This window comes from Dipteris shenzhenensis, chromosome 28 (genome assembly GCF_047967505.1).
Source record: "Dipteris shenzhenensis isolate YYH24624 ecotype China chromosome 28, Dip_SZ_1.0, whole genome shotgun sequence".
Classification (NCBI taxonomy): domain Eukaryota; kingdom Viridiplantae; phylum Streptophyta; class Polypodiopsida; order Gleicheniales; family Dipteridaceae; genus Dipteris; species Dipteris shenzhenensis.
This window is the reverse complement of record NC_141623.1, coordinates 12,745,553-12,767,983: the sequence shown is the minus strand read 5'-3', so window position 1 is coordinate 12,767,983 and position 22,431 is coordinate 12,745,553. Positions and strand designations below refer to the sequence as shown.

At 40.1% G+C, this 22,431-nt stretch overlaps 1 protein-coding gene across 1 annotated transcript; it reads left to right on the top strand.

The window, feature by feature from the left end:
* Window positions 1–12,463: 12,463 nt before the first annotated feature.
* LOC147883186 (protein JINGUBANG-like) lies at window positions 12,464–13,795 on the top strand. Its single transcript, XM_087399258.1, has one exon. The coding sequence runs from the start codon at window positions 12,464–12,466 to the stop codon at window positions 13,793–13,795; it is 1,332 nt and encodes a 443-aa protein (XP_087255384.1).
* Window positions 13,796–22,431: the final 8,636 nt, after the last annotated feature.

The following is a 22,431-nucleotide window of genomic DNA, read 5'->3' as shown; positions in this document are numbered from 1 at the left end:
GAGGTGGATCGTGAAAAGGCTCGAACCTGGGAGATTCTTGATTGAAGGAGATGTGAGTTGGGCTAAGAGCTTGAAGGCACCAAAGTTCAGGACTCGAGGCCTTTAATGGAAAATTCTCTGCGGCTGATCTAACGATAAGTCAGGATCAAAAGATGGACGGAATGAAGCGATCTTCTGAAAATGGCACTGGGACGAAAAGACGGATGTAAGCGTACGGACTGGGTGAGATTTGCCTTGTACAGACGACAAGCGATACGGGCTGGCTGCGGCTGATGATAGAAAGTTGGGAGTTCGAGCTGCAAACCTCGAGCCCCAGACTACCTGAAGAAAAAGCGTCGGAACCTGAAGAGATGGGAGGAGAGATGTTGAGATCTCTTTGTGTAGCTGTGCCCATTTGAGGGACAAAGCACCAAGCTTTATACGTAACAGGATTCCAAGCATGGTTTGATGTCCCAATCGGACTCGATTCAGTGATGTTGAGAAGGGGATTTCGGTGAATGCATACAGTGCCAGCTTGCCATCCAAAAGATCCGCGAAATCATCCCTCAAATTCACAAGAGTGGCTGCTCCTTAGTTTATTTTATCCTTCGTAAATATTGTAGTCCGCCCTTACATAAAATTAAGTCGCCTTTGATGCTTTATAGGAGTTTTATAATGTTTTAACGCTCTTGAGTGGTTTAAGAACGTTTTTAAGTAGATAATGGAAGTGCTTTATCTACTTCACCTTAGTTAAAAGATCTCAACACCATCCTCAAAAGATCTATCCTTTACCAAAACGAAATTTCCTTGAAAAATCATAGTGTTTATCTCTACACTTCAAGTGCCTTGATATTATTTAATTTCACTTCGAAATGGCTTCCTTTGCCTAACCAACCAAGTTAAAACAATTCCTAAGCTTTGGAATGTGCATAGTTTTCTACCATCAAAACTTAGAGCTCAACCTTGAAACCCAAAAACCATTTACACCTCTAAATTTAGCATCACAAGGTTTATCCAATGTTGACTTGTATCCTTCTGTACTAAAACAAGTTGTCAACCTCGTGAGACACATTCCAAGTTCATATTTGAAATTCAACCGTCACACATAACACTATTGCATGGGAAAATGCCATTCAATTGTACATAAAATATTTACTACATAGGATTCTAAGGGTGATATCTTAAAACAACAAAAGGGAGAAGTGTTGCATTAAATATAATGAGATTCTAGTTCTAATTTATTGAGTACTCAAGCTATACATAAATGCAACTAAAGAAGGGTTGCTACTCCATAATGGTTGAGAGTAGCCTTAATTTTTTGATTGATTTGCAATAGTCTTTAATTTGTATCTTCCACGTTTCTCGTCCTCCGTCACATTAAAAATAAAATATGTTAATATGTACGATATTGCATGATCAAAGAAGGTGTTATCCTAGGACCATGTGCCACAGTGACTTATCAAGTTCTTGACAAAGTCCACACTAGATTATATTCCTTGGATGCTCTTTTTGCACTGGAAATCTCACATTGTCCAAATGTACAATAAAAGTCTGCTAGGTGCAACTAGTCTAAGGTGACCTTGCTATATTCATTCATTTGATGCCTCTTCCATTTGATTAATTTATTTGTCATCCTATTCTTACGCAACATTGATCTCAATGCAATGGGTCATCATTTTGGGCTAATTTACAAAGTATAAAGAGAGGAATCTCATCTTCATTTGCATATATGCCTTTTTGGTGATTATGAACCCCATTGGAATTGCATTTCGTCTCTTATGCCAAAGATTGATCATTGTGTATTGTCATAAATATCCTTACCTTACATTGATCTCAATGCAATGGGTGCTCATTTAAGTATGGAGAGAATAGTTTTACCTTTGCTTATACATGCCTTTTGTGATTATGAAGGGACTTATGCATGGTTTCTCATACCAAAGATTACAATTTCCCCCATCTTCATATATTCAAACTTCTAATTTTGAGTCATTTATTAAAGGCTCAAGAAGAGATGTTGCTAATTTAGATTCTTTATTTAATATTTTGTAAGTACACCTACTGATTTATCAATGCAAATGCTAGACTACAATAATACTACTACAATAATACTATAGTAATATATTTTCATGTTGCTACATTAGAAGTGCCTAGAGTACTTAGTACCCATGCTTCCAACATTTAAGGAGATTCTTTTATAAGCATGCTCATAATAAAAAAGGTTGTTCACATTAACATTTCAAGTTGCTATATGTAAATCTATGTTTTTAATGTAATAAGACTACATCTCTTTTAATCATAGTTATTGCAATTCACGGCAAGTCCTAGATAGGAATCTATTAATACCTCTAATTTACACCTCTACATATTGCAAACCAAACCAAAACTGCTATGAGAGATCTATTAATCACCTTACAATTACTTTTTGTCTCATGATGGCATGCAATTTCTGTGCAAAAGAATCGTGCACCCTTTCATGTAGTTTCATGATTCCTAAACATAGGTTATTCCTTCTTGCAATTTTTCCAACATCCAAGCTTGGCTTGGCTGAAATCTTGTAAGTCGTGGCATGGCTTTTGCTTCCACTTGGACTTGACCTCAAATGTAACCGATAATTGATTAACATTTTCTAACCAAAGGATTTCAGTTTTTGTGCAATACCCTAGAAAGGGCCCTAAGATGGGTTACTATGGAATAATGAACCTTAGAGTATTTCGTGCCCTAACTGTAGTCACTTGTACTTTCCTACTACTACAACTACAAAGTTGTGAATCAATGCATGCATAACTAGAACTTAATTAAACTAAGCATGGAAATACATGAAGATACAATCGTAAAGAATAAGAGAAAGAGGAAAATATAGATTGAATTTTCACTACTACACACAGGCCCTATTCTGATGGTTAAGCGTCGATGTTTAGCACGTGTGGGGCACTAATCATCGGTATGCAAAGCTGGTTTCAAAAGTGTTACTATATAGCGACACTTGCCAGACTTGTAGAAGGTTGTTATATAGCGACATTTTACAAAGAGTATTTTTCCCCATCCCGACCTTTAAAGATAGTTTTTCTTAATGACAAAAAAAATTTCTTTTCATACATGTTTGATCCTTTGAAAGAATAAAAGTACAAGAGCATGTACATCAAGTTTGAAGCTCATATATTCATGTCCAAGTTTGGGATGAAAAAAATCAATGGAGAGCATTTACATCAACGGTTTCATCCTGAGCCAAGTCTAGTGCGCCAAACAAGTCTATCTCCAACTATATACCAAGTTGATCTCCTATATCATCATCGTACTCTGGCATCGTACATTCACCTAAGACTTGATCATCTTCTTCAATAAAGTCGGGTGATTCTTGATGATCGTCATCTTCTTCCTTATTATCATGATCTCCATCTTTCTCCCATACGATGTCATTATGCACATCTTCCTCTTAGCTCATATTGTGATCTTCATCTTCTTCGTCACTAGATCCATCTGGATCAATTGGATCCGGCATTGGTAGTGGCATCTCCATATCCACATCTCTATCTTCAAAAATTTTCTTACTTTGTGTGGTGCAACTTGAATCATGTACCTCCATCTTAGATTAGAACGATCCGAATGAAAAACCACCTATATTGAAGATGGGTGCCAAATGCCATCAATTATATGAAATTATGCTTAAGTACATGTACCAATTGATCTTTAAAAATAATAGCTTCAATTGATTAAATCATTAGTATGCACCTGCTCACAATGCTCGGGAAGAGTAAAAGTATCAGCTTCATCTGTCCAAAGTTTGGTGGAGTCTATTGCAAAGAAACCACTATTGTCTTTCCTCACTGTCGCATGGGGACCATTTTAAATAGTTCTAAACCATTTTACATCAAGAATGAAAATACTAAATTGTTTGAAATCAATTTCATAGATTTCGCGTATGGTCCCACAATAATCCAACTACAAGGAGAGAAGATTGGTATTTGAAGCACTTGCTTAGCTATCTACTGTGAAGTTAGCCATGACTCCACAATCATACATGACTCTCTTTGAATCGATGCGTTCCATGCAAAAATGTCATCCATATGACCATAATGCACTCTACTTTTTGTACTGCAAAAGAGCATCATTAAAACAATGAGGATGCATCTATTTTATAGTGTATATTGCCACAAATAATTACTTAATTACATCAAGAGGTAAGAAACTTACATGCATCATACATCCAGATGATAACTTGTAACAAGTCTTGCATGCATGCATGAATGTGTTAGTATAAGACATGCGTGTGAAAGAGAGTCATAGAGCATAATCATATATTCTACATGTAAACACACAACCACGTACCTGCACACTCTCCATATTCTGGGTAGTCATACATGGTCCACATCAAGATTCCCCTGACTAAAATGCCATTGGTATGTCTAGGAGCTCTAGCAATATCAAAGACCTGCAGTCCTCTCTATAAGATCTGTAACTCCTCTATCAAAGGTGCCATGTACACGGCCTCAGACTTAGACATCATGTGTACATGTGATGTAGTGCCCCCTAAAACCAGAATCCATCATGTTCACCATACCCTCGTCATTATCTGGCACATTCGGGAGACTATACTGCTTCTCAAAGTGTGAAGGTATACGCACCCCCTCACCACCCTCCTCATCCTGTCTCAAGGTTTCCTGTAAATATAAGATCTTGTCTCAAGGTTTCGTGTCGTGTATGCATGCAATATTAATCACGAACTCAAATAGCATTGACTTATTGATGATCCATCACTGCGTGCACCACCAATGGTGGGTACTAGTTTGCACTCCTTCCCATACATCCACAAGTGGCGCATGACAATATGGCGTTGATGTCATACTTCTCGCTTGCAATGAGTGCAATGACAATACACCCTCTCCGTAAGCCACTCTACGCTCCCAGGAGTTGGCGCATCATCTGACAAGCTTTCACTCGTCCCTTCCATCTAAACACCTCCAAAATCACTTTTCCATCTACACACCTCCAAAATCACAACACAAAATGCAAGGGAATCCATTAAGATCCAAAAAATAGCCACCCATGAGCTCCTTCCCTCTATTGTTAGATCAAGTACCTGCTATATAGTGACACTTTGCCTTGTTCCATCGCTATATAGTGACGCTTTTAGGGTATAAGTATATAGCAACACTTTTAGGGTATAAATGTTGCTATATAGCGACGTTGGGGGCTCAACCCAAAACCTCGCGTGACACCATCTTTCACACTCTAGGAAAACAAAAAACCTCTCCTCCAACCTTATATTCAGCGACCTTGCTTTCCTCCAACCTCCCACACTCCTCACCCCTACCGAGCCCCTCTCCCAACACTTGTGCTCCCTCTCCACCCTTTTCCCTCTCTGCTCGTGTGAAAGGAAGTTTTCAAGAAGGCATGTCTCTTTAAGCAATATAGGTTCATTTTTTGTGAGATTTCGTTTTGTGAGTGTTGAAGCATGTTTTTCCTTGCATTGCGAATTCTATGTGCTAATTTCCATGCTTGATTTTCAGAGGTTAAGGACAAAAAATGAGATTTGGTAAAAGAAAGAAGACTCACCTCTTCTCTTTTTGGTATTTCTCTTCCTCCTCTTTCCTTTCCTTTCGTGCTTTCTCCTTACAAGTTTGTAGGCTTATGCTTGTCCCCTCAATTCAATCCCTTTGGAAATTTGCTTCTCCAAACTCCTTCTTCCTCTAACTAGTTATTTGGAAAATGGTATGTTTCCTCTCTTTTGTCGGGCCAGTCCACGAAACACCAAGCGGACTTTTCCAAGTAAGAAAATGCTTCCTCTCTTTTCCTATTTTTATTTCCATGATTTGCATTGGCCTGTAGCTAGCACCTTAAGCGCTAGCTGGAGTGATGGGCATAGGAACCCTCTCTTCCCCTCTCTTCTCTTATTCCCTCTTCATACCCTCTTTCCCTCTTTTCCTCCCTCTTCCCCCCCCTCTTTTCCTCCCTCTATTATTTCCTCTTCTTCCTCCCCTCTCTTTTCCCCTCTCTTTCATCCTCTTTTCTCTCTTTTCATAAGCATATGCATTTGCGTATGCTTATGCCTATGCATGAGCATATGCTCACATCCTTATGATCATGCATGAGAATATGCTCATATGCTCATGCATACCTCCTCTCTTTTTTCCTCTTGTTTCTTCTTTTCCCCTCTCTCTTTTCCTTCTCTTTTCCCCTCCTCCTTCTCTTCTTTTTCCCTCTCTTTTCCCCTCTCTCACTTCCTCTTTTCTCTTTTTTCATATGCATATGCATTTGCGTATGCTTATGCTCATATGCTTATGCTTATGCTCATGCTCATGCATGAGCATATGCGCATATGCTCATATGCTCATGCATAAGCATAAGCATATGCTTTCTCTCTTTTTCTTCTTTTCCCCTCTCTCTTTTCCTTCTCTTTTCCCATCTTCCTTCTCTTCTTTTTCCCTCTCTTTTCCCTCTCTCACTTCCTCTTTTCTCTCTTTTCATATACACATGCATTTGCGTATGCATATGCTTTTCCCTTCCATCACAAAGGAGAAGGCTAAACCCAGCTTGGCAGATAAAGCTGAAGTCTGGAAGTTTTTGAAGAAGTAGGGCTTCTTGTGACCCTGTTTAGCCCCGCTAATGTTTTTTTTAAGTTCTGTTAAGTGTCGCTATATAGTGACGCTTTACCAGTGTCGCTATATAGCGACACTTCACTAGTGTTAATATATAGCGACAATTCTTTTTCGACATTAATAGCAACGTAAATACCGACCTTTACGCCTGTAAAAAAAAAAACTTTTTAGTGTAAAAAAGGTCGGTATTTCCATCGGAAAATGGCATGTGCCTTGTAGTGTTTATAGCATGAACTATGTTTCTAAAAAGTTGTTTGTGAATATAGAAATACTCATTTGTATTTGATTATCTGAATGTATTTGCATGTGGTTCAATGGCTATCCACATATTTCCACCTCATCTCTTAAAAAAGAAAGCTTCCAATTTAAATTTAACACGATTGAAACAGCTCCATTCAATCGGCGTTAATCTAAAATACATGTTTTCTCTTATGAGATGTTTTTAATATCAAGGATAATTTTATATTTAAGAAGGAATAAGATATGAGACTATTAGATTTCCACCTCAAATAAAAATGAAAATTATATTTCGTTACCAAGATTTTGATATCAAAGTGTAAGAATATGAGCATTCTATGCTTAATGTCTAACTTGAGGGCATCACTTAAAATTGTGTAACTTTTGAACATGTGTTCAACGAGAGGGCTTTGCACTACTAATGGTTATAAAAACTTATATACAAAAGGGATACATAAGGGGTTAGTCATCCAATCGTTTTTTCCATGATTTGCTCAAACTGTCTCTCAAATTCCATAGTAGGAGTTTTTTAATAGCCCTTGAATGCACAAGGTATGTGTTAATTCCATATTTAAGAAATCCCTACAATAGGTGTAACCAATCAAGACATAAAACATTAGGTCTTAGATGTTCCATTGGTACCTATTTATACTTTGAACACTTTTAGACTATATATTGTACATTATCTAAATGACATCTCGGGGGTCCACCTTATGTAAGCCATGTATACAACGTGTGTTCAAAAGGTATTTGACAAATCTCTATGTAACCCCTTTTTAGATATTTTATATACCCCTACTATGAATTTCGGCATCAATACTTATATCCCTTCTATAAATTTGAAATCTAAAAAGCTTGTATTTTTTTCCCTCCTCTTGTACATTTCAGTGTAACTTAAAGGAGGTGTTTGATGATATGGTGCAGGATTTATATGTCCATCAATTCTCAGGTAAGGATGATAGCATGGAGCAGGATGATCTTTTTACTGCAACATCGACTCCACCATTTGAGCGCACATTCTCTGTTCTACGTGCCTCCCTTGAGTTACTAAACTTGCAGACCATCTATGGATGGAGCAATGCAAGTTTGAATGCATTACTCAAGTAAGCTTTAAAGTCTATTTTGCAAACATGGTGAATTATGCTAGTGGGTCAATTACTCGACAACTTTTTCTCATTTATGGTCTTCACGTGCAGGCTATTGTGTAAAATGCTTCCAAGGAAGAATAAATTATCGACCTCAAGAGATATGGCAAGGCAACATGTGACCTCTCTTGGAGGATTAGATTACAAACGCATCCATGCATGCATCAACGATTGCGTTCTGTTTCGTGGACCACATAAGGATGCAAGAGAGTGTCCTACTTATGGAGAGGCAAGATATAGAGCAGATCTAAAAAATTTGGATGTGCCTCATAAGGTTCTGGGATATTTTCCCATAATCCCTTGCATCCAACATATGTTCAAGTGCAAATCCATTGTAGAGCTCATGTCATTGCATTCCTCCCATCGATCAACCGATGGCAAGTGGAGAACTCCCGCAGACACTCCTGCGTGGAAGCATATTGAAGACACATGGCCAAGCTTCAAGGAAGAACTTAGGAACTTGAGACTTGGATTGGGTATGGACGGTGTGAACCCATTTGGTCTCAAAAGCACCTCTTATAGAGAAAGGGCCCTCTTTCGTACACACCACGGATCTTGTGTGCCATACCCTCAACGGATCTTGTGCACTTCCAAAGGATATTCATGTGGATTGGCTACTTGACGAAATGGAGAGAGCAGAGAGAGATGAGGGGATGCATATCACAATGGAAGAATGGGAGTATGCTGGGGGATGCATGAGCAAGGTCGGTATATAGAATGTTATGCATAATTTAGGAGCTTTCAACAATTTTGATTGCTTATTTAATTGATTTTGTCTTGGTGTAGTGTACTATGTTCAATGCTATATGGTGTGAGGGCAAGCATTTTTGAACACAACGGATTGATGATAAGAGAAATACACAAGATTGCGGCGTCATTGCTAGCTTTGAGGGAGCCAATGGAGCCATGGATGATCATTATTGTGGCATAATCTAAGATATTATTAAGCTTGAGTACTTTCAACGCTTCTTTGTATATGTTTTGGATGTAAAGTGGTTTAAGGACGTGGTGGAAAGATGCCCTAATGCAACAATCAAATGCCATGCAAGTGGCTTTATAATAACTATCGACTCCACAAAGTTTTGGCAAAGTAAGAAGAACACACTAGTACTACCACAACAATGTGAACAGGTATTGTACACACATATAAAAATACTCACTTTTAAATATTTGATACCTTCGATGCAAGGAAAATAACATGATTATATTTGTGTTTGAATTAGGTTGTCTATCAACCAATGGTTGGATAATAATAGGTGGTGGCATGTCATACCTATTACGCCATGTTCCAAAGTGATGTATAGTACACTTACTAATATGGAGCGTATGGAGGATGATCATGGCCATGGAGGTGATGATGACCATGATACGAGAGAGGAGGATGATCATGAGATAGGAGATACAGATATTGAGGCCATTACCCGTGAGGACGAGCCTACCATTGGTGATGCTGATTTCGATAAGCACATGAGTAGCACAAGTAGTAGTGGGCTGAATGTATTTGTAGATCTCAACAGTGGTTTGGATTTTGAAGTAGATAGTTTCGCAAGGGTTGATCTCATCGAGGATGAGATTGAACCGTAGCCCATCATTGATATTGGCAAAACTATTTTACATATTGTCTCATTCTCCTCACCTCACTTAATTTTTGTATATGTGGATTTGATAAAAAGCATTGATATTTTTATTAAAATTATGTGCTTTGGTAATCATGGGCAATGTTTGGAAAGTAGTGATGTACATTTATCAGCCTGCACCAAAATATCACTTTTGGTATTCTCTATTTTGCACATCTATCAAGCGCATCTATAGTTGCTTTGTCTTGTTATGGCAGTGATAGATGGCAAATCTGTGTAATGATAGGTGGCAAGGCAAAAGTTTTCATGTGATGTTGTCAAGCCAACATGGTTGTGCTCGAACCAGCACGGTGGTCAGCACAGCAAAAGATTATGTTGCACAGTGATAGATGGCAAAGCTGTGCAAGCAATCATGGCAAGGCAAAGGCTATGTGATGTAGTTAGGCCAGAGTTAGAGCAACAGTCTCTGTGCTCATGAGTAAATGCATATAGTGACATCTGTCGAGCTTTATGCTATTGACCATGATAAGATTGCATCTCATTATTATGCCAGTGCGCGTTCATGACGTCAGGAAAATTTTTGACGGGACCGCAGGTCCACATAAAATTCAAATATTCACCTAGAAGGGCATCATATCGCGGCTCCAAAATGGCCCAAAAAATAGTTCCGCAATTAGCTACACCAAGCAAATGTTGACCCACACGTTAATAACTGTGCTATTAGACATGCTAATCTACGCGCTCATATTTTCACTAATTCTATCTGCATCTATAGACGCACCCGCTATTTTGCACATCTATAAGGCACGTCTATAGTTTCTTTGTATTGTTGTGCTACATGTCACTTGCGATGTGCTTCATGTGACCTCAAAACTCAAACCCAAGACCTCCCAAAGAGAAATAAGGTTTGGACTAAACACTACAAAGGGATGTCATATATTTTAGTGACACCTTTAAAATTGTTCATGATACAAATATTCTAGCAATGTTACCTCATGACCTATAAAAAGTAATAATTCCCTATAATAAAGCTATAATAGCAAGGTTATATGTCCTACATTTTTAAGTGTTTATAATAGTAAGTGCTAAGAGTACATGTCCCTTTAAGCTTAATTTTCATGACATCCTAATTGAGAAAAAAGAAGAGGGTGAAAGCATGATGGGGTGTAGCCAATCTTTGAGCTAAATACAAAAGGGGCACACTTTATAATAATTTTAAGTGAAAATAAGCTACTGAAGTTATGGAGCTGTCAATGCACCATCATAAAGATGAAGGTAGTGAATGCAACATGTAATCAAATCGTATTTTAATATTCCCTTGGTTTTAGAATGTGCCCTAAAAATTATTTGATCCCAAAATAGCTACACTTAATCTTCACTAAGCCGCTCCCATGGTAAATCAGGAGTGAAGGTGAAACTTAAGTTCATCTTCTCGCTTACAAGAGAGGACACACTATTGGGATATTGTACATTTTACATTCAAACATCTAAAATATAGTGTATTCGACACTTGGCCAATAAACTTTTTGATGTGATGTACTAGGGTTATTTTAAAATTACAGGTTTACTCATTCAAATTTAGTAAAACGATTGATAAACTCACATGGAACAGTGAAGTTTACAACTCCTTTTTCACAAAAATGGACATTGCAATTTAGATATTCTTAAAATATGAAAGTTGAAGATCCAAAGATAAGGAGTTGTATAAGTATTCCTTGAATGCACGTGTTGTACAAGTTTTCAAGTTATAACGCATGTGAGATTTTAGATTTCCTACATCTGGTAACCTTATCTTGACTTAAGCATAGAAAAGTTAAGGGTGCCTTATCATGAATCTCATGACTAGTCATAGGCATAAGATCTAGTTATAATGATAGCTACGATCTTAAAAGATCTTCATGGATAAATGGGCATGAAACCATTTATAAATTTGGCCACCCATTATTTCTTGTTCTTGAACTCATATTTACGTACAAATAATTAATGAAATACTTCCTCTATTTTTTGCAGTTGTATATTGTATGTGTGGGATTCGGTCTAGTTACTTTTTCTCTTAAAAATATGTATCTCATTGGTAAAGTTCGAACATATCAATGCATGAGATGTAAGCACCTAGGTTAGATTGATAAGGCAATATAATAAGAAGTATACTAGATTTAAATTGCTTGGATTAAACTAGTGAGAGTTTAAGATTTGAATTTTGGGTCTTACGCATGTAATATAACTTATGATTAAGAAGTAACGTAACTAATTACATAAGGTATTGAAAAGACTCAAGCCAACGAAAAATAATATAAATTAGGTAGGTGGTTGGTATGTTTTCTTTTTCTTTTCATACGAACACGTTGAATTATATAATGCAACGTGTTTCCCTAAAATTAAGAGTGATGAGGATGTTCTTTAAAAGAATTGCGTGGAAAACAAAATTGTGACGAGGACTTTCAAACTTATACAAAGAGGAGATGTCATCGACGTTGCGAGGTGGCGATGCATGCATGAGGGAGGATCGTTCTTCAAATCCCCCGACTGCGACCTCAATTCTTAACGTGTTATTATTGCATCACAATCCTACGTAGAGCTTCAACCTTGTCCCTTAAACGGGCAGCCGCAGTGCCGGAAGTTCATTCAACAGCCTCTGATCTGAATTTCCACATCGCACTTCCATAGCTGTAGCCTTTCTCTCACAAGTTCGCAAAGAGCAGTTCTTGTCGTCTGAACATACATCCATCTTTGTATCGCCTATGTACTTATGCGGAAGGTTGCTTAATGGCTTTCCCAAGCATATTTTTGCTTCCCCCTTTCGGTCCAGTGTAGCTTCAAGAAGCTTTGAATCCGCAGCTATTTCTCTACAAGTCCGGCGTCAGTTCTGTTTATAAGAGCAATTCTTTTGAGTCGTCTCAAGCTAAGCGCAATTCTTGATATGGACGCGATGCTATTGCAACAACCTTTCACTAGTTGCAAGCGAAGAACATTGGGCAAGAAGTGCGACCAACACTACGGAGTGCAAGATCAGATCACCTATATATCGTCGCAGTTGGCAGCCCCTTGCGTTGGTGAAGACGACCAACGTACCTCATTAAAGGTCCCTGAATGGGTTCACGTGGGGGCTGTATCCCTTGAATCCGTGAGAGAAGATCGCAGTTTCATTGAGTGCTGCTGCCTTGCTTCGCAAGTGACAATAGGTAGTCCGATCCTGAGCATGATAATCACGAAAGGACAATTATACGTGGTTTGTCAAACGGGGACCATGAAAGTGCAAGATCAGCTGGATTTGTCCCCGAAACCTAATTACTTCCCCTCCAGCATGCCTGAGGTGAGCGCGCTGTCGATGAGTGTCCATGAAAAACGAATGTTCACAGCCCACGAAGACAAAAAGATCCGAGTGTGGAACCTCGCGAGCTCCTGCCTGCGTCCAAGGCGAGTGGCAACGCTGCCTACGACGAAACAATACCTGACGAACTGGGCGTGTGTCCGCAAGTACATTCAGGTACGGCGCCATCAGCAGCCACTGGCGTGGATGGAGCATGTGGACAAGATCAGCGCCTTGGCAGTGGGAAAGGACAGGCTGCTGTATTCAGCCTCGTGGGACAAGACCGTGAAGGTGTGGGACGTGGAAAAGATGAAGTGCGAGGAGTCGTTCAAGGCGCACGACGACGCGGTGAATGCGATGGCGGTGGGGAAGGAAGACGGTCTACTCTACACAGGGTCAGCGGACAAGGTGATCAAGGTATGGACCAGGAGGGCGAGGTTGAGGAAGAGGCATGCGATGGTGGTGGCGTTGGAGGGGCAGCGGTCGGGGGTGAATGCGTTGGCGTTGGACGAGGAGGGAGGGAGGCTGTATTCGGGGGGCTCGGATGGGAGGGTGATGGTGTGGGGGAGGAAGGGGAGCTTGAGCAGGGGAGGGTCGCCGAGGCAAGGGGGGGGCTTCTCCATTGAGATGGAGGAGACGCTGCTGGGGGGGCATCGGCAGGCAGTGCTGTGCTTGGAGCTGCACGGGACGTCGCTGCTTATCAGCGGCTCAGCAGACAAGACGCTGCGCGTGTGGAGGCGGCCCAAAGCTGGATGTTTGGGATCCCACAGCTGCGTAGCTGTCCTGCGCGGGCACACCGCGCCTGTGAGAAGCTTGCTGTCGATGGGTAGCGGCTTCAGCCAAATGAGCATGGTATACTCGGGCAGCTTGGATGGCAACGTCAAGATGTGGCTGCTCACAGAACCACAAGAAGACATTGAGCAGCAACCCTTACCTTCACCCTTGATCTGACGCTAGCAGCTCAATTACATAATTCCGCTCATACAAATCGTCCCTAATTACCACCGCTACTGTAACGCTGCTGCTGTTCAAGGGATTGCTTAAAGAGAGTTTTCTCTCCAACAACGAATTGCGATCACCGAGTACCCGTCGCAAAGCCAATTGGACACAAGTTTCCATGTGCTGCTATTGTATTGCTTATCCTCATCTGTGCAGTGTGCACTATTTTTCCAACAACAATGAACTTCCCATATTACCTCTTGTAATTATCATCGACTCAACTTGTGTGGACCCGTGGCAGAGTCGAGACTCGAGAGCTCCAAATTGATGCTGCTTGGAATCGTTGAATATTTTGACCTTTGTGGTTGAGCAATTTTCAATTTCCAGGCTTGACCACCTGTCATCATTCAGCCTTTTGTCGTAGCTTTGCCACCTGCCACTAGGAAGTGTGCCCATGCAAATCATAGGTTATCTAGGAGAGACCACCACGCTGGTTTTTGGCATAATAATGAGATGCAATCTATCATTCTGAGCATCACCTGAGTGCCTGACCTAGTGACCTATCATCGTCTAGAATTCAAGGTTGTCTTGGGGAGACCACCGCATTGGTTCTTGGAGTTATAGCTCTATTACCTATTTTTACATATTACAGGAGGAGGTCTATGATGACCAATGCACTAGCAAATAGAAGGAGATCTATGACAGCCACTGCACTGGTTCTTGGAGTTATATATTTGTCTACTAAGGAAAATGTATTTCCTTGTGCAACCAAGCAAAATGCAATTGACGATATGGCCCTTGAGGGGTCCCCTTTGTTGGAGTAACATGGTGACAAGATAGAGGCAACAAGATGAACAATGAAGCTTGTTTACTCAATGAGAAAGTGCCATTATATAGACACTGGGTACATCCATAGATTACATCATATGTGAGCTCAATAGTGAGCATCTAGATCCACAATCATCTCCATGAATCTCTCAATCACACACCATACTTCTAGATTTACTCATTCACACCTACTAACTGACACATCATCAGTCACACTTAACTCAGGCACACAACACTTGTACCCCTAGGTACACCCCATTACATGAATTTATCCTTCGTTCCCCCCACAAATTGAGAGCATTCCCATGTTAAGGACTTTGAATCTCTATTTTCGAAGGAGGTAGATAATAGAATTTATCCATGAGACTCGCCTTTTTCATCAGCTATAAGTTCATGTCAATAGGCATGCAAAAGCACACACCTACACACTCCCTAAATCTTGGATAGTCATGCATGGTCCACATCAAAATTCCCCTGATGCGCATGTCTATGGCTTACCTTGATGCTCTAGAAATATAAATACATGTATGCCCCTCCATAGGGTCTGCAGCTCCTCGATCAAGCGTGCCATGTACACATCCATATTTTTGGCCTTGTATTTCCCCGGCACAAGTAGGGCAAGCATGAGGTGTTCCTTCTTTATTGTTAGCCATGCTGGGATATTGTAGTTCACCAAGACTATGGGCCATGTTGAGTAACCTTATTGAGAGCCCAAGAGGTGGAGCGTAACCCGAAAGGGTTCACGCATCCATTGCAAGTCCAAGAGGTAAATTGTGTGGCTGCCTCGCAAAGTCTGGCACATGTTTTTTCTACGTGTTTCCAAGAAGCACAATCTGTTGGGATCCTCAAAGTGTCATTAATGGACTAAAGTGTAGAATGCCACATCATCAATTTGCATAATGGAGTTGCATATGAACATGTGCTATATTATGGGGATGATGGAAACATGTCTTAGGACCTTCACTGGGATCGTCTCCCCCAGCAAGTCCTTCTATAGTGCTATGCTCCACACTCTGGGCAATTAACCAAATGGCCATACTCGCATACAATCATTAGGGCAAGCGTGGATGGTGACATCTTCTTTGCTTTGTCTCTAGAGATATGGTATTTGTGACAAGCAACATCTTCTAGAGCAACCTATTACAATTTACATATCCAAGAAACTTGTGAATGAGATACGAACTAATTAAAACAATTAGGAATGAGATGTACTAAGATCAAGGATCCAAACCTCATCAAGGCTGAGACACTTGTGTCTTACCATCCATAATTTTCTTGCAAATTCAAGATCGAGAGGCAAGCCCTTAGTTTTGACATCCTCGCACCATCACACAACCATGTTGATGCCAAATCGCGCATGATGGTCTCATGCTCAGACATCTCACCCCCATCTCCCGTGGTGCCTCCAAAAGAAGAATCCATCAAGTTTGCCACACCCTTGACCTCCTCTAGAGAATCATCCTCACGATCATCTTGATCAAACTGTGGTGGTGGTGCACATGCTCCCTTGCTCCTCTCCTCATCTTGTATAATATAATGATGCAACGTTAGTGTGTGCAACAAGGACAAGAAATATAAATATCCATGAATCATTCAAATATCATTGGTTACGATGATGCACTAGCATGTCGATGTGCATCCTCTTTTGGTGGCACCTCTCCATACATCTGCAAGTGGCACATCACAATACAGCACTCATGACAAACCCCTCGCCTACAATGCATGTAAGAATAAGGAAATCTCTCATGAATCCACTCCAAACTCCAGGGAGGCTATTTGATGAGCTATCACACTACTTATCCTCTCCACCTGCACACATCCACAACCATCCCCCCAAGTCAAGCCAAACACCAAATCCTCCAAATCCCCCAAATTCCCTTAAACCCCTATATCCCCTCTCTTTTACCAAACACCCTAGGGCCTAAATCCCTTCAAACACCCACTCACCCCCCAAAAATCACCCCCCACTCCCCAGCCCTCCCAAAAACCTTAAACCTTAAACCCCCAAAAAACCCCTATTTTGTCAGTATGGGCATCGGTATATACTAACGACCATACTGATGCTCTTCTTTTATATACCTAGAGTAATACTGACACCCATACTGACATTTTCTAGGAGCCAAAAACCGTCCACAGTAATACTGACACCCATACTGACATTTTCTAGGAGCCAAAAACCCATACTGACATTTTCTAGGAGCCAAAAATCGTCCCATGATGCCATTTATTTTTTCGTGTGTTCTCCTCCCTCACTTTTGCTTTCAGCTCACAATCACTTGCAACCCTTGCCTCCTCACTTCAACCTCCTCCCTCCCCCTCTTTGCATCCTCTCCTACATCGTCCTTCTGCACCTACATGACTTGCTGCAACTCATAAAAGCTCTACCTATTGCTTTCGTGCTTTCTCCTTGTTTGTAGGCTTCTCCTTGTCTTGTCAATCCAATGCCTTTTGAATGTTGCTTCTCCAAACTCCTCCTTTCAATAATTAGTTTTCTTAAAATGGTATGTTTCCTCTCTTTTATAGGGCCAAGACATGAAACACCTCCCCTTCCAAGCGGGATTATCCGACGGTTCCAGGACATGTCATTTCCAAGTAACAATGTACTCCCTATCTTTTCCTATTTTTCTTTTCGTGATTGCATTGGCCTGCAGCTAGCATGTTAAGCGCTAGCTATGGTGATGGGCATAGGGACTCTTATCCTCTCTTCTCCCTCTTCTTCTCTCTTCTCCCCACTCTTATTTCCTCTCTTCTCTTTTTTCTTATTTAGTCTATTCTCTTTTTTCTCCTTCTCTTGTCTTTTCATTTTTCCCTCTCGACCTTCTCTTCTCTTCTCTTTCTTTCTCTTTCCCTCTCTTCCCATATCTTCTCTTATTTCCTCTCTTCTCCTTTCTCCTATCTCTTCTCTTCTTCCTCTCTCTTCTCCCCTCTCTTCTCTCCTATCTTTTCCTCTCCTCTCCTCTTCTCTTTTTTCCTCTCTTTTCCCCTCTCTTTTTTTCTCTCTTTTCCTCTCTTTCCTTCTCTCTTTTCCTCTCTTTTCTTTCCTCTTCTCTCCCCTCTTATTTCCTCTCTTTTCTACTATCTCTTCTCTTATTTCCTCTCTTCCCCTCTCTTCTCTTCTCTCTTTTCCTCTCTTGTCCTCTTCTCTTATTTCCTCTATTTTCCTTATCTCTTTTCCTCTCTACTTATCAAGGATGACACTATAAAATACATAATGGTGCTTGTAGATGTCTTCTTGGACCATGAGTACGTAGTCCAAGAAGTGCATATTTATATATTAGAAGAAGTGGAAGATGAGGTCCCACGTGACCCATCTAACGGTGAGGAGGAGGAAAGTCACTCGGATAGTAATGCAGAGCGATAGATCTCCTCTCTTTTGGTATTTTTGGGTCATTGTTTGCTTGGGTGTAGCCATTTTTTGTGAGATTCAGTGACTTTTCTGTATATAGGTATCTTTCATCACCCATAACTTATGCATTGCTCAACGAAATTCAAAAAACTTTGTCTTCAAGTTGTAGTACACACTCCAAATTGAACATGAGAGAAAAAAATTATGGACTAAGGATTTGGAACTAGACCGTTAAAGCATTACTACGTCGCATGTGAAGCATGCATCTTGAAGACTATAGGATAAAGAAATTTTTCAAAAACATTAAATTTTTGTTCTATACATATATGAAACCAAGCATTCAAAAGTACATTATGTAAGCTTCTCCTCAATCCAAGGACACACCTAAATGAGAACATTAGGCATGGGTTAATGGGCCTCCAATGTTGTGCTAAAGTGATGCATACCCATTTGAGGGCACGCTCCATAACTTTTTTTTGATTTGTTGAAAATCAAGAGAGATTGAAAATTTGGAATCAAAACTAGTGGGACTACTGCATGGTGGTCTTAAAACATTAAAAGTTGTTGGTATTGTGTATCTCAAGCTTATGGATCAGAATCTGGACATTTCAATTGGGTGAAGGAGCTTTGAGCATTGTAAGCCCTGGTATGTTAGGAAACTCAAAGAAGGAATGTTTGTTATTGCAAAACACACATAGACTTTGACCTGGCCCAACAAGCTATGAATGACTTGAAATCTAGTCCTGTTGGAGCATTGCTCCATGGGGATCGATGCCCATGCCTCCCTGATGAATCCACAATCTGTAGGCCACTTGGATCCTCATCATGTGTTGCAAGGGAGGGCAAGTTTTGTAGCCCAAGGTCTCTATGGGATCCAGTGGTTTGTCCAAAGGGAGTGCGTGAGTGGCACAAGATTGAATGGATTCACAGCACATGCAAGCATTGCAGTTTGAATCTGAAGGAGAAGACATTCAATGTCTGTCCAAATGAAATGAGGGAAGACAACCATGTTGCTCTAAAATGAAGGAGATTTGAAAATGTCAATGTTGAAGGATCCGATAAAAAGAGATGGCTATTCTCATATAAGAGCAATCAAGGGAGCTTGTAGGTCATGTGGTTCAATCCATCCAAAAATATGTGCTTCACAACTTCAGGGCTAGCTGGCAGGATAAGTAGTTCAGGACATCCCTTGCCAATTTTCCCCATGACACTATTGTATCTATCATAGATTTTGCTGAAAATTATTCATTTCAAGAACAAGATGAGATACAAAGTGCTCACTAGTACAACAAGAAGATAACAATTCTTGTGCATATCATGTACAGTCATTTGCTTGATTTTTCATGCCTGATGCCAATCTACTTTCTGACTCAAAGGAGTCCAGGTCAGTGCAATGCACGTGCCATTTCTACATTTTAGATAATAGGGAACATGACACCTTATTTGTGTAGCATGCTTTTCTACTGCATTGGGAATGGTTGAAAAAGGAAAATCCCCATGTAGAAAATATATAAAACAACATTGGGTGTGGTTAGATGGTGCTGCCTCTCAATCTAAATCAGCTCGTGGATTCTACTTCGTCTTAAGATTCAAATCCCTGACCAGTCTAGACATGACGAGGAATTTCTTTGGGTCTAGCCATGGCAAGGTGAACATGATGGATGTGGTGTTATTATTAAGCAAGCTCTGTTTAAACACCAATTAGCATGCCCTGAAGAAAAACTCAATGATGCCCATGATGTTGTAACATGGCTTACAACCAACCTCTCCACAAGCATGCATTCAACATACATTAAACAAAGCCTTAAGAATATTGTAGTATGTAGAGTGTTCCATGAAGTGAAAGTGAATGAAGTGCAAAGGAGAAGCCAGCACGATTGCAAGAAAATCAAAGGAGTTCATGGTCTACACAACATATGGGGCCTTTCAAACAACTCGGGGGATGCACCATTAAGAAATCCTCGGTATCACGTTCGCTCAAGGGGTATTAAAAAAACCCCTCAACTAAATTTTTTTCCCAATAAAACAACCCCTCTTTACTTATGAACTAATAGAGTTTTTTCTAAAGTTGAATTAAAAACCATCTCCTGTTATTGTAAAGTTGTTAAAAGTTTCCAAAAGTGGAATTAAAATACCCCTCCTTTTGAATGCACGTGATACATTGAAATTTTGGGATCCCATCATGGCTAACAATAAAGAAGGGACACCTCATGCTTGCACTACTTGTGCTAGGGAAGTACAAGACCAAAAATATGGACGTGTACATGGCACATTAGGAAAAAAGGGAGCTCATTTTGGGGCCTTTTACGGTTTGGAAAAATAAGCTCTCAACCAATCAATAGAAGGCCAACGTAACGTTGAAAATTCACGAAAATAAGAGAAAATAGAAAAAAGAAACAATACTTTATGTAAGTACAAGCGTGCTACATTAATGAGGAGATTGGTTTTTTATTTGTAGAAGATCTTTGGACAAGAAGATAGAATCTAAACTGACATTTTATCTGACAAGATCCTTCCCGCTTCCACCTTCCTTTGAATTTTCAAATGTTGTGCCGCCTTTCGTGCGAAAGGTCTACCATTCTACACCATTGCCTCATTGTGCAACAGCCTTCCTTTTCCAAAACTGCTCCCTTGATCCTGTTTGGCGTAGAGTAAGATGTTTCTCGTCAACTGTCTGTTTGCCCACTTTCTCTTTCTTGAAACTTCAAATTGTTATCTTAGTTACATTACTTTGCTATTGTTACAGATTCAGAAAATCTCCATGGTGAACCAAAACCACGGCCGTTCTTGTGCAAGACGCTTTGTGGATGATAATGCTACGAAGGCAGAATTATACCAAACATCCTTACCCCGTCGACCTGCTTCTTCTATTTCGTCGGTAGAGAATTCAAGTACAGTCAAAACAGAAGGAACTTGGGAAAGGTTTAGTGTTTCGAAAGGAGCATGGGTGCTCATGCAACCTAGCAAAAGAAAAAGACCCCAGACAAAAAACATTTTCTTGGCATCGTGGAAGGGAAGAGTACGAGATTTTAAAATCACCAAAGGGAAGATATCCGTGAAAGAAGTTTTGGTTCAGCACGTGTACATGCATAAAGAACTTGTCTTGCGAGACTATCCATAAAATCTTCCGCAACACAGGCCTAATTGTATATTTTTCTATTGTGGTTTTTTCCTTCATGAGGTGTATGGATTTTTAAGATGAAGCTTTCTCTCTTAACTTATTGACATTCTTGTGTTGTTTTATTTCAGATTTATATCCTTCATCGTATGAGACATGGCAAAACATCGATTGTATTCTGGGATTTATAGATGTTCTGCATGGATCGATAGGAGAACAACAATACCAAGGTCGATGTGCAATAGAGCTAGCTCAATCGGGTATATTTTTTACTGATCATTTTTATCAGTTGCTGGACAAAGCTAACACACATGGTGTATTAATAAAACAAGACCTTCCGGCGTGGAATTCGGTGGATTGGCCTCACCCACATTCTAGTGTTACAGAGGCATATAGGGCGAAGCTTTTTACAGAAGTACAGAAAGCTCTGAGGCCCAATATTGCCACTAGGATAGTAAAAATTTCTTTGTGCATGCCTCTCACAGTTTTTGTAGACTTGTTTAATACCTTTCCAGTAAAGGTTTCAAAAACAATGTTCACAGTTAAAGCAACAAATTCGGCATGCATGCCACAATTTTTGGATAAAGGTTGGGATAAGAAGACATGTAGTTCAGTGTTTTGTGAGGTGGTCCAACCTTCTATGCAACTGAAGTACATGGTTGCATCACAAATTTTATTTTCTCTTTTTATTACAAGCGCAGTCGAATGCTAGGCTCAAAGCTTGTCCCAATGGACCAAGATGAAGAGTCGTTTGGTGCACAAAATAAACTTATTGATATTGATGTTCTTGAGAATGGTGATGTGGTAGCCAATATCTCGTTAAGAGAATGTTGCTCCCTAGCTCAATTACGCGCAGTGACATTCTGTTTGAGACTGAAGGTTCTATCTCAAATGACTTTTTATTTATCTACAAGAACAGAAAGGTACACCATCTGATTTATCCTAGTCTCTATAAGCATTGCTATTAGTTTAATTTACCACTCTAATTCATATTGCTTTTTTGCAGTTACTCAGAAGAAGAGAGAGCTCAGTTAAATGCAAAGACAGAGAAAATTTTAAAATTGAGATCACACATACTCCATAAAGAAAGGTTTTGTATTCAATCAAGTAAGATTTTGTACAGAATTGTTTAGCTGAATCTGTAGAACATATTTCTAACATCCATTTTCTATTTATGCACAGTTTCATCCAGAGGCTACTCTACATTTTCTGGAGGATCTTCTCTCTGCTGCTCCATCCTGTCTCCTCCACTGCCCCAGAAGCCTCTCTTTGCTGCTTCTCCACCTTCTCCTCAACATCAGCAGCAGGTCTTTGCTCCTGTGTCTGCTCCTCCTCAGCACTCTGTGATTGCTCCTG